This window comes from Panthera onca, chromosome D3 (genome assembly GCF_046562875.1).
Source record: "Panthera onca isolate mPanOnc1 chromosome D3, mPanOnc1 haplotype 2, whole genome shotgun sequence".
Taxonomy (NCBI): domain Eukaryota; kingdom Metazoa; phylum Chordata; class Mammalia; order Carnivora; family Felidae; genus Panthera; species Panthera onca.
Window position 1 is genome coordinate 37,251,837 of NC_138350.1, and position 23,962 is coordinate 37,275,798.

The 23,962-nt window shown below is 37.6% G+C and overlaps 1 protein-coding gene across 5 annotated transcripts in view; it reads left to right on the forward strand.

Moving 5' to 3' along the window:
• The window catches only part of L3MBTL4 (L3MBTL histone methyl-lysine binding protein 4), a 447,733-nt gene that overhangs the window by 196,232 nt on the left and 227,539 nt on the right, over positions 1-23,962 (forward strand). For all 5 annotated transcript variants that reach the window (XR_013551279.2, XM_078435404.2, XM_078435406.2 and 2 more), the window contains exons 11-12: positions 13,275-13,360; positions 15,437-15,547. Coding sequence is in view for 4 of the 5 variants with exons in the window: in XM_078435404.2 (XP_078291530.1) it covers positions 13,275-13,360; positions 15,437-15,547 (197 nt within the window). In the remaining variant the exon portion in view is untranslated. The remainder of the gene's footprint in view (positions 1-13,274; positions 13,361-15,436; positions 15,548-23,962) is intronic.

Genomic DNA, 23,962 nt, shown 5'->3' on the forward strand with positions numbered 1-23,962 from the left:
TTTTTATGACTGAATAATAGTCCATTTTGTGACTGAATAATAGCCAATTTTCTTTATCCATTCATCCATTTCTGGACACCTGGGTAGCTTCTGTGCCTTGGCCACTGTAAATAATGCTACAGTGAGGATGGGGATGCATGTATCATTTAAAGTTAGTGTTTTTGTTTCTTTCAGATAAATACCTAGAAGTGGAATTTCTGGCTCATATGGTAATTCTAGTTTTCATTTTTTGAGGAAATGCCATACTGTTTTTCATTGTGGCTTCACCAATTTACATTCCTACCAACAGTGCACAAGGATTCCCTTTTCTCCACATCCTCCTTAACACTTGTTATTTCTTGTCCTTTTGATAATAGCCATTCTCACAGGTGTCAGGTGGTATCTTCTTGTGGTTGTGATTTGCGTTTTCCTGATGACTAGTGATGTTGAGCATTTTTTTCATGTATTTGTGGGCCATTTGTATGTCTTTCTTTGCAAAAAATGTCTGTTCAGATCCTCTGTTATTTTTTAATTGGATTGTTTGTTTTTCTTATATGAGTTTTCTATATATTTTGGGTATTAACGCCTCATCAGATACATGACTTGCAAATATTTTCTCTCATTTAGTAGGTTGTTTTCTCATTCTGTTGATGGCTTCCTTTGCTGTGCAAAAGCTTTTTAGCTTGATCCAGTTCCACTTGTTTATTTTTGCTTTTGTGTCAAATCCAAAAATTCATTGTGAGGACCAAGATCAAGGAGATTACTGCCTACCTCTCTTCTTTTAGGACTTTTATGTTTCAGGTCTTTTGTTCAAGTCTGTAATTAATTTTGAGCTAGTGTTTGTGTATGTTGGAAGATAGTGGTCCAGCTTTATTCTGCATGTGGCTATGTGATTTTCTCAATACCATTTATTGCGGAGACTGTCCTTTCCTCATTGTATACTCTTGCCTACTTTGTTGTAAATTAATTTACCATATATGCATGGATTTATTTCTGCCTCTCTGTTCTGCTCCATTGGTCCCTGTGTTTTATTTATTTCTTATTTAAAAAATTAAGTATTTATTTTTGAGAGAGAGAAAGCATGAGCTGGGGAGGGGCAGAGAGAGAGGGGGACAGAGGATCTCAAGCAGGCTCTGCGCTGACAGTAGCAAGCCCGGTGTGGGGCTTGCACGCATGAACTGTAAGATGATAACCTGAGCCAAAGTCTGAAGCTCCATCGACTGAGCCACCCAGGTAATCACATCCCTATGTTTTAATGCCAATGCCTTACTGTTTTGATTACAATAGTTTTGTAATGTAATTTGAAATCAGGAAGTATGATGCTGCCATCTTTGTTCTTTTTCCCAAGATTCCTTCATCCAGAGTCTTTTGTGGGTCCAAACAAATTTTAGGACTGTTTGTTCTATTTCTGTGAAAAATGCCATTCTAATTTTTAGGGATTGCATTAAATTTGTAGATTGATTTGGGTAGTATGGACGTTTTAACAGTATTAATTCTTCCAGTCCATGAGCACAGAATAGCTTTCCATTTATTTGTGTCTTCTTTAATTTCTTTCATGAAAGTCTTCTAGTTTTCAGAGTACAGGCCTTTTACCTCTTTAGTTAAACTTATTCTTAATGTATTTTATTCTTTTTAAAGCAATTGTAACTGGAATTGTTTTCTCAATTTCTATTTCTAGTAGTTCATTATTAGTGTATAGAAATACAACAGATTTTTGTGTATTAATTTTGTATCCTGCAACTTTACCAAATTTGTTGATTTATTCTAACAGGTTTCTTTTTATGGTAGAGTCTTAGGATTACCTATATATAAAATATCATGTTATCTGCAAATGGTTACAGGTTTGCTTTTTTCCTTTCCAGTTTGGAGACCTTTTATTTCTTACTCTTGCCTAATTGTTTTGACTAGGACTTCCATTATGTTGAATAAAAGTGACAATAGTGGTCATCCTTGCCTTGTTCATGATCTTAGAGGAAAAGTTTTCAGCTTTTCACTGTGTGTGATGTTGGCTGTCGGATTGTCATATATGGCTTTTATTGTGTTGAGGTATGTCCCTCTATACCCACACTGTTGACAGTTTTTATCATAAATGAATGATGTGGATGTTGAATGGATAAATGGATGTTGAATTTTGTCAAATGCTTTTTCTGCATCTATTGAGATGATGGTATGATTTTAATCCTTTGTTTTGTTAATGTGATGTATCACATTAATTGATCCCTAGAATAAATCCCATTTCATCACCATGTATGATTTCTTTTAATATATTGTGGAATTCAGTTTGCTAATATTTTGTTCAGGATTTTTGCATCTAAGTTTGTCAGAGATATTGGCATGTATTATTTTTTCTTACAGCATCCTTGTCTGGTTTTGGTTTCAGGGTAATGCTGGCCTCATAAGGGATTTTGGAAGTGTTCCTTCCTCTTCTATCTTTTGGGAGCGCTTGAGAAAGACTGGTATTAATTCTTTAAATGTTTGGTGCTTTTCACCAGTGAAGCCATCACAGGTTTTTGATTACTGATTCAATCTCCTTACTAGTAACTGGTCTGTTCAGATTTTCTATTTCTTCATGATTTGGTTTTGATAGGTTGTAGGTTTTTAGGAATTTATTCATGTCTTCTAATTTGTCCAACTTGTTGGTGCATAACTGTTCATAGTAGTTTTTTATGATCCTGTGTGTTTCTGTGTTATTGGCTGTAGCATTTATTCTTTCATTTCTGTCATGTTCCTTCTTGCTAAAGAACTTCTTTTAGAATTTCTTCTAGCACAGGTTTGTTGGAAATGCGTCATCTCAGCTGTTGTTTGCCTGAAAAAGTCTTTATTTTGCCTTAATATTTTAAATATATTTTTGCTGGGTATAGAATCGTGAGCTGATGGATCTTTCCCCCTGCATTTCATTAAATATGTCACTTCCTTGTCTTTTGGCTGGTATAGTTTTTGTTTGTAAGTCTACTCTGATTCTTTACCTATGTTCTCCTGAATGTGATTTTTATCATCCTTCTGGTTACCCCTTAAATTTTTATCTTCAGTGCTCTGAAAGGGAGCTCTTGCTAGTCTTCTGTCTCACTCCTAGTCCTTCCTCTGAGCACTTGGTAAGACCCATTAAAACCACCTTGTGAGTGAGTATGGGGACACTCCTCTTATGTCTGGGGTCAGCTATTCCAGACTGACATGCTAGCTCCCACTTGACTTTTAAGAATTTATTAAAATGTTCACTGATTTCTTTTTACTTACTTGGGTGTGATTACCTTTTCCTCTAGTTCTCTGCCACAGGTTAAATATTTTGAGTTTCTCAGCTGTCTCTAGAGGAACTTGTGCCCCCTTATATTTCCATTACTTTGTTTCCTTGGAACTTCAGCTCTTTGATGGACTCCTGGAAGTTTATGATTTTTCAGATTATCTGACTGTTTCTCATTGTTAGGGAGTGGGTAACAGTCTTTTTGTCTTTCTACATTCTACATTGAAATGGAATTCTCCTTTATTTTCCAATAACAATATTTTATGAGTCTTCTCTTAGCTCTCTAAGGATATGAATTAAGGGTTCATTTAGTTTTAATTAATTAATTAATTTTGAGAGAGAGAGAGAGAGAGAGAGGGAGAGGGAGAGGCAGAGACAGAGGGAGAGAGGGAATCCCAAGCAGGTTCTGCATTGTCAGTGCAGAGCTTGATGTGGGGCTTGATCTCACAAACCATGAAATCATGACCTGAGCTGAAATCAAGAGTTTGACACTTAACTGACTGAGCTACCCAGGCACCCCAAGGTTCATTTATTTTTTAAACTTGTTGGTTTAAATCTTCTGTTCCCTATATTGTCTCTTTTCTCAAATTTATGTTTTTACGTTAATTGTTTTTGTTTTTGTATCCAGGTATTGGGTTCTTCAAATCTCTAGTGAATCTCAGTTTCCTTTCATCTTTAAGAATAAGGTCCTGAGAAGCAGAATAAAATCTCTGGGTGCCCTGATGGAGCTTGTGAAATTGTAAACATCCCTGTGGGGTGCTGAGATGTTAACCAGGATGTTTTAGTTGGATATTGGATACCTCAGAATGTCATAACGAGGACTTTTGGGTTGGTTCCCACAGGAAAGGCTCCTCTTCCTCCTTCTGACTGGGGTGTGTGTTATGGCAGGGTTGTGGGAGTCGTTGAGAGCTGAGGCAAAGGGCTGCCCGCAGTTTGAGATTCAGGTACTGCAAGTGGCCATTCTTCTATGAGTGGGCTGCATCACTGCATAAGATCCCAAAGTCTGTTCCTTCTCTGTTTCAACCTGTCCAGAGACTAAACCCTCCAGCCTTTAGCCTTAATGTGGGAAGGATAGTTGCCTGGTTGTGTGGGGTCAGGTAGGTGACCTGGTGTGTCTAAGTGTTTCTGTTAGGACTTCAAAACAGTCATCTGTTGTTAGCACCACACTCTGCCTTCAGAAGGATCTGATGCCTGCAGCTACTGAAGCTTTCCAGGGTCCTATAACATAAATTAACCTGCTTCTTTAATAGATTTGTTTTAGCTTTCTCAGTATGTGAAGCCAATTTTCATTCATTTATTTCCTTTTCACGCTTCCAGGGGTTTTGTTTCCATGTCTCATCTGCTTTTGCCTTTTTTTTTTTTTTCTTTCACTTGTTCTCATTGTGGCTTTATATCCTTGTACTGGTACTGTTTTTATTTTTAATTTTTTTCATAAACTACATTTTATTTATCCTGTTTTTTTAAATTGTTTTTTTTATTTTTGAGAAAGACAGCACGAGTGGGAGAAGGGCAGAGAGAAAGGGGTATGGAGGATCTGAAGCGGCTACTGTGCTGACAGCAGTGAGCCCGATTTGGGGCTCGAACTCACGAACTGTGAGATCATGACCTGAGCTGAAGTTGGATGCTCAACTGACTGAGCCGCCCAGACGCCCCAATTTATCCTGTTTTTTTAAAAGCATTGTATTTCTTTTTCTACTCAGGTTAGTTACTCCTCTCAAAGAAGTAGCAAGTGGTGCTAATCCCTCCATATTAATTACTATGAGCTAACTAGCATAACAAATGACTCCAACATTTTAGTACCTTAACACATTAAGAATTGATTTCTTGTTCTTCTCACAGTACAGTTATGGTTAGTTCTGCCCCATGCAGTTATTTCAGAACTGGGGCTCCTCCAGGTCTTTCGGACTCTTTCAGCAAAGCCTGAAAATGGGAAAAGAACTGATGTTTGTTTGCACATGAGATGGTTTTAGGAGCCAAACTTGGAAGTGGCTTATTACATCATTTCTACCCAAATGCATGGGCCAGAACGCAGTTACATAGCTACATTTAACAGCATGGGAGTCCAGGAAATGTATTTTCTCAAGAGGAGAATGAAAATGATTGAACTATTAGCCATCCTATGCTATATATATTTTACTAATTCCAATATGATTGCAAATACATGCACACATACACACTCATACATAGATATATTTGTGAACCCATATCCTTTTCAAATAATTGCTTGTGCAAATAAATGGAATTATATTATATACATATTTGTCCATTATCTTTTTATCTTGCTCAGCTGTTTCATGGCAAATCTCTTTCAATTAATTTGGTATAGTTCTGATTCTTTATAAAGGCTACATAGTATTCCATAATGTGTTGTATCAAAATTAATTCAGAATTTTCTCTGTTGATAAGTATTCATTTAAAAATGCCTTTATTGATATTTTGGTGGCATTTAGAAGGAACAGAGCTAAATGTATATGCTCATTTCTGCATTTTTAAATTGGGAGTCTAGTATTCAGACTGGTTGTGAATGTATGTTAAATGCAAGATTATTTCCAGAAATAAAGCTATAATAATTCATATTTTGAGAGGTGATGAAATGTGGTTTATAACAGCAATTGATTTCTGTAGATTCTCTAGAATTATCAGTTTGCTGGACATACTTAGCAAATATTCTAAATGTCTGAGGAGCACATAGAAATATTTTAGCAAATTATATTTTGATACCAAATAACTACTTAACATCATAATTTCTTTGGCAAGCTAAAATTACATTAGCAAAATTTATAGCATAAATAAATCTTGTATTTAATTGCAACATGAACTATTGACTTTTTTTAGTTACACACAGAATTACTGTATTTAAATGGCATTTTGGTATTTTCCAAATATAGATTCTGTTGACATAAGGAAGGTAAGAAGAGTTCAGAGAAAAATGTAAATTATTAATTAATTAATTGAATAGATATTAAGTACCTGCTAAGCATGAGGCCCAGCTAGGAGCTAAAGATGCAGCAAAGACCAATATAGGCATAACATGTAAGGATTATTAGTCACAGAATATTACTCAGTGGAGTATTGTGTAGTTAGTGAAATTGAGAGAAAAATAGAAGCAAAATAACCAGTATGTTCTCCATAATGTTAGCTATTGAGAGAGACAGACAGACAGAGACAGAGAGAGAGAGGGGGAGACAGAGGGACAGAGAGAAATAGAGGCAATTACCCCATCTCGAGTGCCTGCCATTTACCAAACACTGGGCTGGATTAGGTACCGTGGGAGCCATGGTCCTTTTGGAGACAGTTCCGCTGGGAGCTCATCCAGTGTAGCACAGATTGGCTGTTTTCTGAAAGTGATTTCACTAGTTAGAACAGAGACTCTGTTTCCTTAGTCTATTCCTAATACACTTCATCTCAGCCATACTTTCGGCAAAACAGTCAGTTATGAAATGAGCTCCTCGATTAAGTACTTGAGTACTTCTAGTTCATTGTGTAGATTGAAAGTTCTGTGTATGCTTTATGGTCTGGTGATCAAGGAACAAATCTGACATACTGTTAAAAATATTAGGGAGCATAACTGTATTCTTTGGTCAGAAAGGATATTTTACCCCTGATTGTGATGAGCTGAATATGAGTCCAAGACTTCTGGCATCTAAGGTACCATAACTGTGAGGTTAGTTTCAACATATTTTTTGAAAACAAAATCAAGTGAACCTGAATTAGGCTCAACAATGATTGAGATAACTGATTGTCCTCATGTCTTGCATTTCTTTTGTCTTGTACTAAATAGTGTAGCGCTGTCTAACATGGGATATTTAGTGATTCCTTGATGTTAAGATCGTTTTCATAAAGAGCCCCTCCATGTGTGCCGAACCTCGTGAGTGGAGTGGCAGCACACAGTCATTGGGGACTGCCTGCAGTCTCTACCATCCGGAGGCCTGGATGAGTTACTGCTCTGCCTTGTCAGGGCTTCTTGAAACAGAGAAGTAAATAGGTAATGCCTGGGGGGCATTCTTAGAAAATCCACTCTCTTGAAATGATGGCAAAGCCGGTCAGTCAGGGCTTCAGCAGTACTAGTTGCATGGCCCTCATTCTTCTATCGATGCTTCCTCTCGGCCTTAGTGCCTGGCAGCATCCAGAGTACTCACCACGCCTCAAAGCAACTATTCACAAGTTTTGTTTTCTGTAATTGCAGATCGGGAGGCCAGGGTTCTAGCTTTGGCTTGGCTATTAGTTGTCTTGCCTTAGACGAGTCACTCAAAATGCCAGGTCTCACTTTCCTTATCAGTACAACAAAGAGTTAGATGAAGTGCCCTGGTAAGTCCATCTAGCACGCGTGTTTATGATCAATATTCTCTGTGTTCTGATTGAACCTTCTCAGTAAGCCTCTTAGCACATCATTATTAAGCTGGACTGTTGTCCATTACCTAAAAACTGTTTGTCCTGGGACACCTATGCGTTTTGGTTCCTGGACTGGCCACTGATGTAATTATGGTTGTCATGCTTCTCTAGGTTGCATGGGACACGCTAATCAGACCAGAATTCCAGGACCTCAAGGGCTTATACTCCTTATTAACTACCCTTCTTTAGACTGTCCCAGTGGCAAAATTATGTTTCTATTTAGGCTATTGTTCCAGGTGGTAAATTCATGGAGGACGTTGTTATAAGAAGAGTCTGTAACTAATATGACACATAAGTAGGCCTTTCTTACATGGAACAAACAGTTGAGGATTACATTTACCTTATACAGAGGCCACAAGTCAGATGGCCTTCCCTTGGTACTGTGCAGTCTATAGTGCTATTTGGAACCTTAGCCAGAATTAGTACAGGAGCATCAGCTCGTTCTAATGATACCTCTGAATACTGCCAACACCAACAGGCAAACAACTTTATATCAGTGTTCCATTCATTATATTGAGGCTAGACCAATACAATTTTGGCTCACATATCTGACATTCTTGGCCACCACAATATCAAATGCAAACTTCTTAAATACATTTCATTCAGCAGATATTTGCCAAATATTTAATAAGGGATAACTACTGATCACTACATACTAGGCTCTGTTCTGGAGAAAGTCCCAGAGAAAATGGGACTTAAGTGAACAAATTCCTGTCATTAGGCAGTTATGATCTTATAGAGCAAGAGAAACAACAAATATGTAAATATTAATTTAATAAGTTAATTGGTGGTAAGTGCTATGGAAAAAAGTAAGGCAGGTCATGAGGTTAGGAGGGGCACATGTATTTGGTGAGAGGGTTCTGTATATTTAGGGAGTTCAGGGAAGGACATTTGAGCAACAACTTAAAGGAGGTGAGGTAGGGAGTGTGGAAGGTACATGGGGAAAACTTCTCTGTAAAGGAACAGCAAGTTTGAGACCTTGAGGGAGAAGAAGTCAGCTGTGTCCTAGTTGGAGCAGGAGCAGAGTGAAGGGAGATGAGGTTGGAGTGGTAATGGGTCCCTGGTGGGTAGGGGCCTGTAGATCATTGTAAGGAATTGCTGTTCCGGAATGGTATAAGTAGTCCTTGGAATGATATATTTTAGTATATTTTCACTTGCATTTAACTTGGTTTGACATTAAGTTTCTCTGTTTTTGCACCGTCCCATATTTGTATCCCTTTTTTCTTGACTCTCAATTTTTTCAACCCAAAGCACTGGAATTGACCTTCATCTAAGTGACTTTTTCGCACAGATCTTTCTCTGTCACCCTCTTGGGATAGCACATTTTGTCGTATCCCAGATAGTCCCACTGTTTCTCCTAGGACAGTTCTCAGCCTTTAGAGAGGCTCCTCTCCCATGAGGGCGCAAGCTCTTCCCCTCCATTGCACTTCCTCCCTCCGTCCTCTCTGGCTGTCATCTGTTTGCCTTCTAGTTATTTGCTGACATTAATTAAAGATATTTGTCACCTGGGTCTTCCTCTTCTCCAGGAAAGTGCCAGTACCATGGGGAGATCCAGGGGCTGCCTGGCAGGAGCCTTGCTATGCTTGATCCCAATAGCTGACACGTTTCCTTTGTTTGGTTCAGCCACCTGTGCCCACAGCCACAACTTGAACCTCATCTTGCCTCAGCGTTTGCCCATCTCTGATGGTTTAATCTCTCAATAGAGTGGAATGAGGTGGGACGTGAATAAATACATTTATACCAACAGCCTGCCTCCAATCTAGCAATGTTCCCTCCCTTGCCATACGACACCTTGGCCTCCAGGGGGAGCTCATACTCCCAGTCCTGAGGCCTTGGACCACCGTGGATCATGGAGCTCTGGGTTATAATACTAGGGGGAAGCAGTGGTTGAATACGTGGGTAATGGAGTCAGACATAATTGTTCCAAACCCATTTCTTCCACTTCTACGTGTATAGCACTGGGAAAGCTGCTCAAGTTCCCTGAGCCTCACCTATAAAATGAGCAGCATATGTGAGGAATGAATGACTTAGTGGAAATGGAGTACTCCGAAGAGTGGTTACTAATAAACTGAAACTAGTTATATGTTGCTTTCTTTGAGACAAGTGAAGGTGCTGAAGGCTATTGTTCCATGGGGTGGTCTCATATATTTCTTGAAACAAGAAGGAATTTCAGCTTCTGAAAAGCTTCTGTCATATCGCCACACAGCTGTGTCAGTGGACCTGGCTCTTGCCCCTTCCTCTGTTGCCCTGATTCTGCCCCCTGCCATACCCCCCAAAGGTAGCAGGACTCAGGGTGGGGCTAGGAGGAAGACAGTGGAGTATGTGGCTTTTCAGGCCTCCCTAGGCAATGAGACGTTCTTCTTCCTTGGACTCATTGAACAGGGAATATATATACACACAGTACATACGTAGCTCATTTCTGGAGAGTGTCACAGAGGCAGTACTGCTTCAGAAACACTGAAAACAGTCACAGTCTTTTATTCGCACTTATTGATCATGAAAAAAGATGTTTTCTTTCATAGCAGCATGCAAGATTTCTTTACGGGACTGGAGCAGCACTAATTGCTTCCTCCCTCAGCCTCTGCACATTCATTCCTCAGCCCACCACACACTGCTTTCTTTAGTCACCATTCCCCAGGATCTGCTGCTTGGGCCCCTGGTGAGAGAGAGACCTGGAGCCAGGGAGGAGGGGACCCCAGTGCTGACGTGGCACGATATGAGCATAATCAGAACCCACACGGAAATGTGGAAATCCAAAATACAAGGAATGAGTTTGGACAGTCGTTAAAAATATGAGCTACAGGGGCACCTGGGTGGCTCAGTCGGTTAAGCATCTGACTTCAGCTCAGATCATGATCTCATGGTTCATGGGTTTGAGCCCCACGTTGGGCTTTGTGCTGACAGCTCGGAGCCTGGAGCCTGCTTCAGATTCTGTGTCTCCCTCTCTCTCTGACCCTCACCTGCTCGTGCTCTGTCTGTCTGTCTGTCTCTCTCTCTCTCTCTCTCTCAAAAATAAAATAAACATTAAAAAGTATATGAGCTACAAAAGTAGCAGAAATAATTCCTGAAACAGAAGGTATGTAACATAGCTCATATATAGACAGGGACAAAAAGCAAAAGAAACCCTAAGAGAGTGTTTAAAAAAAAAACAACTCCAGCCTAAAACATGTGTACGGAAGTTAGATAAAGCAAATGAGTTATGAAAGTAAATGCAAATGGATTTCAAAATCCATTTAGAAGATGTTTAAAATAGATATACCTGAGACAAAATAATTTAAAAGTAAAAAGGATGGGCAAAATTTTATTAAGAAAACAAACAGAAAATACAAGATGGCATACAATTTAATTTTTAGTGACAAAGAAGAATTTGATGTAAAAGCAATCAAGGTGTCTAAGGGAAATTTTTTTTCAATGTTAAATAAAAAGCACAATCAGTAGCGAAAATTACATGTGCTTTTCTGTGCTAAATAATGTAACATCAAAATATAGAGCAAACCACCCCATGATCCAGCAGTTTTACTCCTGGATGCATTCCAAAAGAAGTGTATATTTGTGATGACCAACAAGAATATACTAGATGTCTGTAGCAGCACTTTCCATAATAGCCCCCGAAATCGAGACTGTCCAAAGGACCATCATCAGTAAAATGGATAAATTGTGAAATCCTCACCCAATAGACTGCTACAAAGCAGTGATAACAGATTTTCTGCATGCAGCTGTCTACACGAACCTGACAGAGTGCTGAGCAAAAGCTGACCACTGCAAATGAGTACATGCTGTATGATTCCATTTATACAAAGGAAAAAATGGAAGAGGCAGAGCTAATCTTAGAGGTTAGAAACTAGGATGAGAGTTTCCCTTTGTGGAGAGGGGGCAGTGACTGGAAGGGTGTAGAATGGGGAGGGGCTGTCCTGGGTCCTGGGGTACAGCTATGCTAATTTTGTGAACAGTTTTTCAGGCTGTTTACTTCATTGGCATATTTTTCTTAAAATATTCTTTATTTTAGTAAAAAGTTTAAATATGAAGAAAAAATTATCACAGATACTAGAAAACTGTATGAAAAAGTATTTTAGAAATTTTAGCTTATTGCTTCAGGTTTTTTGCTTAAATAAAAAATAAAGCAGATTTTTTAATAATAATAGCTACTTACATTCAATTGAGGCATACTAATATGCCTCAAAACATGTGTGTATGTGTATGTATATACTTAAACAAAAATTTCAACTGTTGATCCTATATTATGCCAAAAAGAAATCCTAGATAACATGTGACATTCTGAAACTACCATGTGGTAAAGTAGATATTATTATGAATATTTTAAATAACTACAAAAATTAATGATTTGAGATATCTCTTAAATAATTATTTGGCCAGTGACTAAATGAAGGTGACACTTACAGATTGTAATTATAATTGTTTTTGAAAAATAAAAGTGAGATACACAAATATTTCATAAAAGTTTATCCAGATGTCTAAAGCTGTATTCAGGGGGAACAGTGGTAATTTCATGATTTTAAATGCTTCTGTTATTTAAAAAAAATGAAAATAAATCAATTATCCTTATAGTTCAATTTGATGAGTAAAATAAAAACCTAAGGGAAATATGAGTAAAGAAGTAATAAGAGTAAAAGCAGCAAATGAAATAATTAGAAAAGAGAAAAAACAAGAAAGCTAATGAATAAATCTAGGTGCTTATTCCTTTAAAGGAAAAAGAAAATGACACAATAATATAGACCTCAGCAAATGTAATTAGGAATAAAATAACACAAATATAAAGAGAAATGAGAAACCCAGTTAGAAATATATACATCTATGTATATATATATGTGTGTGTGTATATATATATATGTGTGTGTGTATGTATATATATATGTACGTATACACACACACACACACACACACACATATATATATATATATATACACATGTATATATATATATATATATAGAGAGAGAGAGAGAGAGGGAGAGACGGAGGAAGGAACATGATAGTGAGCACAAGTAGGGGAGGGGGAGAGGGAGAGGGGGAGAGAATCTCAAGCAATCTCTACACTCAGTGCAGAGCTCCACGTGGGGCTTGATCCCTTGACTCTGGGATCATGACCTGAGCCCAAATCAAGAGTTGGATGCTCAACCGGCTGAGCCACCCAGGTGCCCCCAGTTAGAATTTTTTTAAACATACAGTGCTCTGTACCATGTTATACCAATATATAAGTTGCAATTATAAATGGCAAACCTGGGAAATTGCAATTACAGAGATGTAATTAAGAGAACAAAACCCTAATAGATGCAGAAGTATTGGAGAAATTGGAAAGATTTTCAGTTTATGGTCTGAGGTCAGACAGGGATTGTGAGTGTTTTTTCAAACTTTCTAAAGAGGCCTTTTGGGTGTAACCAGGCTCTGCCAAATACCCACCATTTGACCTTGGCCAACCTGTTTAACCTTGTTGAGTGAATGAATGAACCGATATATGAGTGCTTGCTTGCCTTAGTGGGGGTGAAACAGCCCATTCAGAGGTTAAAATAGACTTAGGTAATGTATGTGAGGTTCTTAGCATAGGGGCTGTTAAATAGTGAGCAGTTCACAGAAGGTCAAATGTCTTATAGTACATGGGAATCAAAATATTAGTGAGTAGTTTTTTGATATGTATATGTATTTTTCAGGTTATCCTGATCCGGAAAATTTTTCCTGGACAGAATATCTGGAAGCTACTCAAACTAATGCTGTTCCTGCCAAAGTTTTTAAAATGGTGAGTTGTATACTCTCTAATACTCTCTCAACTTGAAACGGTGTACATGTTGACTTAATTTGGCAGCTCAAATTATTCTAGTTTTTTTCTTTTTAAATGCAAGTGTTATTTTCATAACCACTTTGCCTGGTTTTCAGTTAAAACTACAAAGGAGGTGACTCATTTACTATTGTTCCTCTACACAAAAGTAATGATGGTTTCCCTTCTTACAAAGCACAGTAGCCCACCCTAGTGCAGTTAAAGCCCCTCATCAACCCCTAATAATGGCAGAGTCCTTCATTTCTGCTTGTCTTAGTCCACATGGCGGGAACTCTGAACTTTCAGTCTTGGGAACTGTTTGAATGCCAACGATGCCATAATAAAATAGTTGAACTGTATGTAGTGGGTGTGTGTTACAGTTTTATCCATTTTGAGGGAAACATTGCTTTTAGCATTTAGAATACCAGTTTTTAAAGTTCAAATTTGTACTTATACCTTTATTCCAGGGTTGAACCAAGCATAAATTATTGGGGAAAAGACAGTGCACTGATAGTACAGTTAGAGATATTTATGTTGTAAAGTGGTTTTCAGATTGTTCCCTTTCAACTTAATTGTGTGCTCCAGGCTTCCTGATTCATCTTTAGTCAGAATTTTATATAGCGAGCTTCTACATACGATTTCATTTATAAAAAGTTTTCTAGGGATCAAAGGGATTTTAAACAAAATGCTATTTCATTTTTTTAAATAAATCTGTTATAATAGACTGGATTTGGAAAATGAATTTAATCAAATTAAGAAAGCCAGAAGTCCTGGAGTGCTAGAAAGGACTTCAGGAATTGAAAAAACTCGATAAGCAAAGTACCAGCTGCTGGTAGTTAACCTCTTTCTCTTTTGCTTTCTGTCAAAACTCATTTTATTTTTCCAAGAAGAAAATTACAAGAAAATAAAATTATGATTTCGTTAAAAAGGCAACTTCCAGGCTCTGACATGGAGTTATCATGGATTCATCTCAAGCTGTGTATCTTTGGCATCTGCAATATGAAACTATTACCTTTGTTATCAGGACAGTGACCTTGGGGAGAACAGAAAGATTTTCAAGCATCAAAGACCTACTTGTAGTCAGTATATTCCATTTAGTAGACATAATAATGCATTTTAGAAGAAAATATACTTCCACAAAAGCGGGAAAGAAGCAAACCAGATATTGGAGAAAGATTTAACTGTTTATTATGTATTATGAGGGTTTCCTATTGCCATTTCTAGACTTACAAAATTCAGTACAGTTTCATTTTCAATAAAGTCGATTGAATATGTTATGTGTTAATAGCTTTCAGTGACTTTTTACCAACCTATGAACACTGCTGGAGTTGTCTTTTGACTTTGATTTTTTGTATTTAAATTTCATTGGTGTCAATGATTTGGTAAGTCCCAGTGTGCTTTTTCCCACCCCATTTTCTTTAGGATTTCCTAAGTGTCCTCATTATAGACTCCTGGTTCCTAGGATTTTTGGAAGAAGCTTAAATTAAAACAGTTTTTAACATGCTTATGTTATAGATAAGTAACAAAGCACAGGTTATAGCTTTAAATTACATTGTGGTTTGATTCTAAAATAGTTTTAACTGTCAAGAGTTATGCAGCTTTTATCTATTTTAAAATTTAGATTTATAAAGGATTATGTTTATGTTTTTCTAATTATTTAGTAAATAATTTTGTCTTCTGAGTCATACTCTACAAAACTGGACAGTGAGAGTGGTCAACAGTTTCTTGATTTATAAAGTTAATTTCAGAAAAAATTAATCAAATTGATAAATTGTTAATAAATTAGAACCTATTTTGAATCTTGTGATTGTTAATGAATATATGATTTAATCTGTCTTTTTAGCTATCTTGAAAATGACCAAAAAATTCTTTCTCCTCTCACAGGTTTTTATGAAACTGGATAAAATAATATGCACGAAGTGTTACGTGCCCTTAAAACTAAATTCCAGTTGTGTTCAAGGTCTAAATGCAAAGTCAGATCAATTGCACTTTAGAAAACATGCGATGTGGCATCTGAGCAGTGGGATTTTGCTGACTTTGGCTCTCTTGATGTTTCAGCGGCCACCCCACGGTTTTCTGCCCAGCATGAGGCTTGAAGCGGTGGACAGACGGAACCCCAGGCTAATTCGCGTGGCTACAGTCATCGATGTGGATGAGCAGCGGTTAAAGGTAGGAACTTGCCAGAAGTGCCCTGCTGTTGTGGCTCCAATTTCTTGGCTCCGTTGGAGGAGAAAACTTCCACTGATTTTGTTCCTAGTCCCAGTTCCTGGATACAGAGATTTCCAGCTGGCTGGTACCTGACACGGAATCTGTAGATTAGACACACAACTGATTTTGAGTGGGATTCTAACATATTCACGTTGGGATTTGCTGTTTAGACTTTCTGTGTTCTTTCTTTCTTTCTTTCTTTCTTTCTTTCTTTCTTTTGTTCTTTCTGTCTTTCTTTCTGTCTTTCTTTCTTTCTTTCTTTTGTTCTTTCTCTCTCTCTTTCTTTCTTTCTTTTTATAGCTGCCTTTTGTCACTATTATCAGCTATTTCTTTGAAATAGTCATTAAACACCTTAACAAGAACAATTAAGTCTTTGTTTTCTACTGTTCTTTGTTAGAGCAAAGAAAAATGAATAAAAGGACTTTAGTCACTGTAGCTAAAACAAAAAGTTAAATTTTGATATAAATATTTGATGAACAGATTTCTCTACTGTTCTTATTGTGAAATCTACTTTTTTAAAAGCACACATCATCAAAACTAAATTTTCTTAGAAGCTTTTCATTTTTTTGTACAGAGCTGAAAGTTGTGGTATTCAATAATTATATAACATATGACAATTCAAAAGTTATTTTCCACCCAAACACAGTTTATTTCATAATAATAAAAAGATTCAAGTCAACTACTTTGAAAATAGGCACTATCAAGAAAGATGCTTTTATGTGTGATGTACAGTTATAATTTAAAATAAATCTTATGTGCTATGTGCTATATGCTGAATAATTTATCTCATAAAGAATAATCAGTACATATATTTTAGTAAAATTTAGAGATGAGTATTTGGCCATAGATTATCAAGAATTGGCAGTGTTTTATTCTTCTGACAAATGGAAACAACTATGCTGAATGCTGTTCAGAACTAATACATTATAGGTGTTTTCTCTTACATATATTGTTATTAATATTTTATTTTAAATTTAATTTTAAGCATATTGCTGAAATTATTATTTGTGGCTCTTTATTGCTTACTCTTACAGCACTTGCTCTGGGAATAACTTTTGGATATCGTAATTACTTTATAAATTCACGAATATTTTGTTATTGAAAATGAACCTCAGGTTTTTTTCTCTGAATTCTCTTTTAACTTTTATTATACAATTATTGCATTTATAGGAAAAACTCAATAGTACATAAAATCTTATTTAGAATTCTAAGTGACAGATTGCTTTCTTGTGATTCATAAGCTATGTATCGTGGTATCCAGTTGAATGTATTTGCCAGCTTATTTATGTGATCATATTGGGCTAACACATTACCTTGAAATATTTGAAAAACTTTAGTTCCTAAATTGAATTTAGTGTATTTCTTATTTACTATCTCAACATTGATCCTTTTAAATCTCTGAGAATTTAGCTGGTCCTTCCAAAGAAATATTTCATGTATCTTCTCCTTATTCTTTCTCTTCCATGGTAGTTGCTTTGTCTTTTACTATAAGGAAAAAGTTGAAAAATGCCTCGTCTCTCTGACAGGATTAGAACCTTAAGTGTTACCTCTGTGGTTGTGAGTGCAGTGGAAATCCCGTTAGGATTTTAGGACTAAATTAAGATGTGTTTATGCTGCTGACATTCTCTACCCTGTGAAATGGTGCTTTATAAAATGTGAAATGAATTGCTTGCACATACCATTCAATCTGTCAGAATGTTATCAGTCCTGGAATGGACATTAATGTCTTAGGGCTTATAGAGTACTTTTGACCTCACCAACAGCCTCTGCCCTCTTATAGCCCATTCCTGTGATGGAACCTCCATTTTGCCATGGACTCTCCATGCTGCATCCACCCCCAGTCCTGCAGTTGGGTATATCCTTGTCCTGTCTCATGAGGTACAGGGAGAAAGATTGTGGGCTGGCAGTTTTCTGAATAGACACAAATTATAGAAAAGATTCAGAAGTGTGGCTTAAAATTCCATTCATCAGTGTTCCCAGGGAGAAAAAGGCATTGAAAATGAGTCTCAAGTGTTTTCCTCTGAATTCTTGTTTAAGGAAATTGAAAGCAGTGGATGGGACTCTCTCTGCAGTAGAGAACACAGTTGACACTTCCCTGATCTCCTGTTTGTCCAGCACCATTTGTTTATTAATATGCTGACCATATTCTTCTGTAATTTTCTCTTTTATTTATTAAAAAAAATTTTTTGTAATTTTCTCTTTTAACATCTATCTTTCCAAGACTGTTTTTATCACTGACACTGGCACATAATAGGTGCTTAATAAACATGTGAATGAATGAGTGAAAGAACAGATGGCACTGCATATATTCTGGCATCCTGTTATTTGAGTAATTGTGTGAAACAAAAAAATACTCTTCTCTCATTCCTAACTCCTGTCCTGATTACTCACTCTTCCATTGGAAATCCAGTTCAACATAATGTACGAAAGTGACATAGGATAAACGGATCTGGGTTTGAATGTCAGCTCTGACTTATTTAACTGTGTTATTAGCTTGGTTACTCAGTATATTTGAACTTCTTCTTATCTGTAAAGTGATGTGGTTAATAATGCCTACCTTGCAGGCTTGTTGTGATAATTCAGTGAAGTAACAAATGTAAAATACCCAAAAATGTGCCTGACTCTCTCTAGCACCGTCAGTGGTAACTGCTGTTATTAGCCAGTGCAAATGCCCTGTGCTGCTCTCCCTGGGTGCCTTTATTTTCTGTGCTAACAAAGAGGCCTCATGAAAGGAATTGTCATCGGTAGGCAGAGGAGGAACAAGCCCACAGTCCCTGGTGAGTTCGAGGGGTACTCCCCTGGGAGTGCTCGTGCTCATATGGTATTGTGCTGCATGCTTGTGTCTGACCGCTGAGAGTAGAGTCAGCAGGTCAACCAAAAAAACTATACTAATGATGATGATAATGACGACGATGGCACTTAATTTTATCAGACGACACTCTTGTAAGGGCTTATATGCATTAGTGCATCCTCATAGCAACCGTGGGAACAAAGGTGCTATTATTATACTCATTTTATGGATGAGGAAACTGAAGGCCAGGGAGGTTAAGTAATTGGTCCAAGGTCACAAGAGGGAGAGAGAGAGAAAGCACAAGCAGAGGAGGGGCAGAGAATGAGGGAGAGAATCCCAATCTGCCCTGTCAGCACAGAGCCCGACGTGGCACTCCCTCTCATGAACCGTGAGATCATGACTTTAGCCAAAGTTGAGAGTCAGAAGCTTAACCAACTGAGCCACCGGGAGCCCGAGGGGAACTGGGTTTAAACCCCAGCTTTCAAACAGAGTTTTCAACTCTAGAGCTTATAGTCTTCCTCCTCCTTCTATTCTTATGTTTTAATCGTTATCATAAATATCCCACTTCATAATGGGAGAGCAGATGTCTAGGGTGGGGACCGAGTTCCCTCTTAACCCACCCTACTTTGTCCTTTGTGCTGAGCCCACACTGCCTGTCCTCCCTGGAGGTTTGGGCGGTGGTACTGGCACTCCCTGGCAAAGCGCAGTAGATCCAGAAGACTAACTTTTTTCCCTTCTGCCACTCCTCAAATATGTAGTTGACCTTATGTGCTTGATTAATTCTATTTTTAAAGCAGCTTTTTTGAGATATAACTCACACACCATAAACTTCACTGGTTTTGACTATATTCCCAGAGCTGTGCACCCATCACTACTATCTAAGTTTAGAACCTTGTCATTCCTCCCAAAAGAAAGCTCATACGCCCTAGCAATGACTCCTTGGTCTACATCTCCTCGCAGCCCCTGGCAATCACTAATTCCATTTTCTGTCTCTGTGGATTTGCCTATTCTGAACATGCCATATAAATGGAATCATGTAATAAGTATGTCATCTTTTGTACCTGGCTTCTTTCACATAGCATAGTGTTTTGAAGGTTCATCCATCTTGTAGCATGTATCAGTAGTTCGTTACTTTTTATTTCTAAATAGTATTCCATTGTACAGATGGATCTACCACATTTCGTGATCCATTCATCATTGTAGATGTTTGGGTCATTTCCGTTTTTTGGTTGTTTTGAGTAATGCTGCTATGAACATTTGTGTATGTTTTTTAGTGGATGTAAGTTTTTGTTTCTCTTGGGTATATCTCTAGGAGTAGAACTGCTGGATCATGTGGTAACTCTTTTTTTAACATAAAATGTTTTCCGTAGTGGTTGCACCATTTTACATTCCCACCAATGGAACATGAAGGTTTTAGTTTCTCTACATCTTCACCAACACTTGTTATGGTGTTTTTATTTTATATTTTAAATACTACCTAGCCTAGTGGGCCTTATGTGTGCAGATACAAAGAATGTGAATTATTACAGTTGACATGTTACCGCCAATAGTACATTGGCCAAAAGGAGTAGGATGCAGTGACTTCTTAGCGGTTGCAGTAGTAGAAGTGATAACAGCAGTAGATATGGTGTCAGGCTCAGAAGTCACAGAAGTGTTATCAGTAGAGTAAGAAGACCCAGTTATTGAATATGGACCTTGTTTCAGACACTTAGCTAAGTATCTTATGTATTGTACCTTTATCTTCACAACAACTTTTTTAAAAACTTTTGTTTTTATTGAGGACTAACTGACATGTGACACTGAATTGGGTTCAGGTGTGCAACATAGTGATTCCATATTTGATCACCACAGTAAGACTGGTTACACAAAGCTCTTACAGGTATGGGTTATTTCTGCCTCACAGTTGGCATGGAGACTTTAAGTATTGACCCAGAGTTCCCAATCAGTAGTGGAAGAACTGGCTGTAAACTCATGCTTCTAATTCCAAAGCTAGTGCTCTCTCATTTCAGATATTACCCTCTAGCTGTGATAAGCCATAGGAACTAGAGACTATAAATTGTCAGTGTTGGCAGGACAGGGCAGCGGCAGCCTGACTCAAGATATTCTCCACTCTTGCTCTTTTAAGTCCACTGGCACTAGTCAAGTCAGACATTCTGATTTTCATACTGAAAATATTAATTTGCTCATGTGTGGTTCATGGCTTATGAAGTTTTTCTTGCCATGGCAGGTTTTTAAGATGCTATTTCCCTTGTGTTGATTACTGTGTTTATTAATTACCATAGTTACTTTCTAATAAATATTTATGATATACTCAGTGTGTATCGTGTTCAGTTTATAGCCATCTATTATGTTTAATAATTATTCTTTTGTTTGGTTGCACAGTATACTCTGTTATATTTGAAGGCCCATTACTGTCACCTTATCAGGAAATGCACGTTAAACTACAATAGACGGATGGATGCTTTTAGGAAGGTTAGCCTTTATTTAGGAAAAAAAAGAGTGTATTCTTCTACAAATAAATGTAAAAGGAGGACTTAAAACAGAAATATTTGATAAATATTTGCCCTGTGGGAACCACAGCTAAGCTGTGAAATGAATTATAAATGAATTCCAAATAGATGCTTTAGGAAATTCTCTTGAATCATTAATAAATTGAGTGTCTTCAGCAAGTCTTTTCATATTTAATGCATTAACTGGATGTATTTGTGGCATTTCTAAATGAAATAAAAGCATCACGACAAAAATTGTCCAATTGTCATGGTAAGTTGTCTACTTGTGTGACCAGACTGTTTTGAATTTTTGGGCAGACCAATAAGTTCAAAGCTTTTGTTTGAAAAACCTGCAGGTGGATTAGTGCAAAGCAAAAGTCCAAATACAAGTCAGTGAATGTTCATTTTAATTAAGCGTTTCCTGTGCTTCGAGAAAGTTGCTTGACCCCTATGAGTCCTTGTTTAATTATCTGTCAAAAAGGGAGCAGAAGTGGAATATATCACCTCTCTTGCCACTGTCTCTAGCTGGGATGCATTTTTGAAAATGGTTTTGAAATATGAGGACAGAACAAGATACTAACATTAAAAATGACTGTCCTTTGAGCTAAACTTCTAATTAACGCCCATTACAGTGCCACAATGATTGATGACTGTCTTCATTTGGGAAGGAGACTGGGACAAATTTCAAAAATATTATGACCAATTAATGAAAAGATATTTTTTAAGAGTAGGTGAAACTATAAATTAGTGTCAGCCATGATTTCCAGATAGGTTTATGGCAGGTAGAATGCCCTCCCCGGTAAAGGTGCATTAGTGTAATTATAGTAACAGCAAACAGCAGCAACAATAATATCGGTGATGGCTGACTCAGTTGTGGTGCCTACATGTTGCTGTTTATGTGCTTTTACATTTTCATATTCTCTTAAACCAGACAGCAAGCCTATAACGTAGATGCAGGTGAAAAGACAGTCACACGTAGCTTAAGCCACTTGTCCAAGGCCACCCAACTACAGCCGGAGCTTGTAACCCATAGGGCAGCATCTCTTCCTGTAAAGGGACAGCAAGGAACTATTTCAGCCTTTATGGGCCTTGAGGTCCCTGCCGCGACTCCTTGGTTCTGTGGTTTAGCACAGAAACAGTCATTAACAGTATGCAAGCAGATGAGGGTGGCTATGTTCCTGTAAAACTGCAGACACTGAAATTTGAATTCTCTATAATTTTCACATGTTATGAAATACTCTTCTTTTGATTTTTGCAGCCATTAAAAAATATAAAAATCAATCAATTTTTAGCTCACAGGATGCACAAAAACAGATGATGGGCCCTGTTTGGCCTGTGGACTATAATTTGCCAACTCCTGTCTTAACAGATATGCCAGACTGATTTGGCTATGAGAGATGAACTTACAAAGTTGTTACTTTTAGTATAAACGGTTTTGTGTTCTTGCCTTATTTTTTTTTAATATTTTTGAACGAAACCACATCTATGTTTATTTTCTAATTTAGTTTTAGATATTCAGTGGAAAGAGGTAGAAGAGATGAGCTATACCATATAATTAATAGCTTCTAGACTTAAATATATTTCTCCTCGTATCAATTGATAACCATCCATTCATTTGATTTTCAGTGTGAATGTAGTCAAGCTCCCCAAACGATGTATAATCTTTCATTGGGCAAGCTTCCTTGCCACTAGAATTATACTCTCAAAGAAATGTAAATAGATACTTACCTTGGACGTTTTTATTAAAGTCTCTATATCCAGAACAGAATCATATGCCCAACAGCACCTCCAGGAAGAACTGCCCTGGCGATGACTCGGATGTCCCACTCTGGAGCCATTGCTGGCACTCCTTAAGTAATCCTCACCAAGCCCCCATCTCACCAGCCTGACCTGTGAGAGCTAATGAGATCCTGACATGTGATTATTTGGCTGGAGGCATCAGCTTAGTCATGAGCGGAATAGAATAGAAATAGAACATTTCGCAGTTTTCTGTGCAGAACACTGTCTGTGTAGAAACTTCTTAAATAAAGATGATGATGTTGTAGCACTAGTTGTTCTTAACCCTTATTTTAGGATTATACATTTCTTTGAGCGTCTGAGGGATGCTACATGTTGTTCGGCTGCAAAATGCACATACCTGTGGGTACAGATGCTGGATTATATTTGTGTTTCAAGAGTTACTGGACTTTTTAGTAAGGATCTCATTTTAGGCTAACAATTCTCAACTTGAAAAAAAAGGTCCTCCATTATCTGTAGTCTGTTGCTTTATTCAGTGCTTTATATTTACTCAGGAAGTATGAGACCCCTTGCCTGCTGTGATAACGAAACCTCTTGTTTCTCAGATGTTCAGTCAGAACATGCAGTGTGGACCTGCTCTCTTCCTTCAGGGAAAGCAAGAGAGTCTGTTGGATTTGCCTTGGCTTTGGAGGAGATGTGCATGTTTTCCATGGTTTTCTTGAACAGAAGCGTACTATTTCTGACCAGCTGCAGTTTTGACATTCCACATGCCCTTACTAATACTGATACTTAGCTAATTAGGCTGGATATCATCTCTTTTTCTCACATCTTGCTTTATAGGCACTCTATTTTTACCAGTGGAAGAATATCTATCAAAAATAAATAAGAGCAAAAAACTCCCCAGAATAAAGTGACTAGGCAAGAGGGTGAATACATCTCCCATCTTGTTCTGAAATCTGTGTCATTTCTTGTGAAATAAGAAAAGATGATGGATAGACTCAGGGAAAGCAGCTTCTTCTGTGAGAAGAGAACTAGTGAATTCTTACATTAGATTAATTTATTTCCAAAATGGAGTTGTATTACTTTCCCACTGCTGCTGTAACAAATTACCACAAACTCAGTGGCACAATGCATATTTCTTTAGGTTGGCAGTGTCACTAGGCTCCAACCAAGATTTCAGCAGGGATTCCTTTTGGATGCTCTGGGGGAGAACCCTTTCCCTTGCCTTTTCCAGTTCCTAGGGCCTGCATCTGCTCCTTGGCTCATGTTCCCTTTCTCCACATTCGAAGCCAGCAGCATAGCATCTTCAAACCTCTCTCTGATATTTCTGCCTCCTACTAATCAGGGCAGTTGTGATTA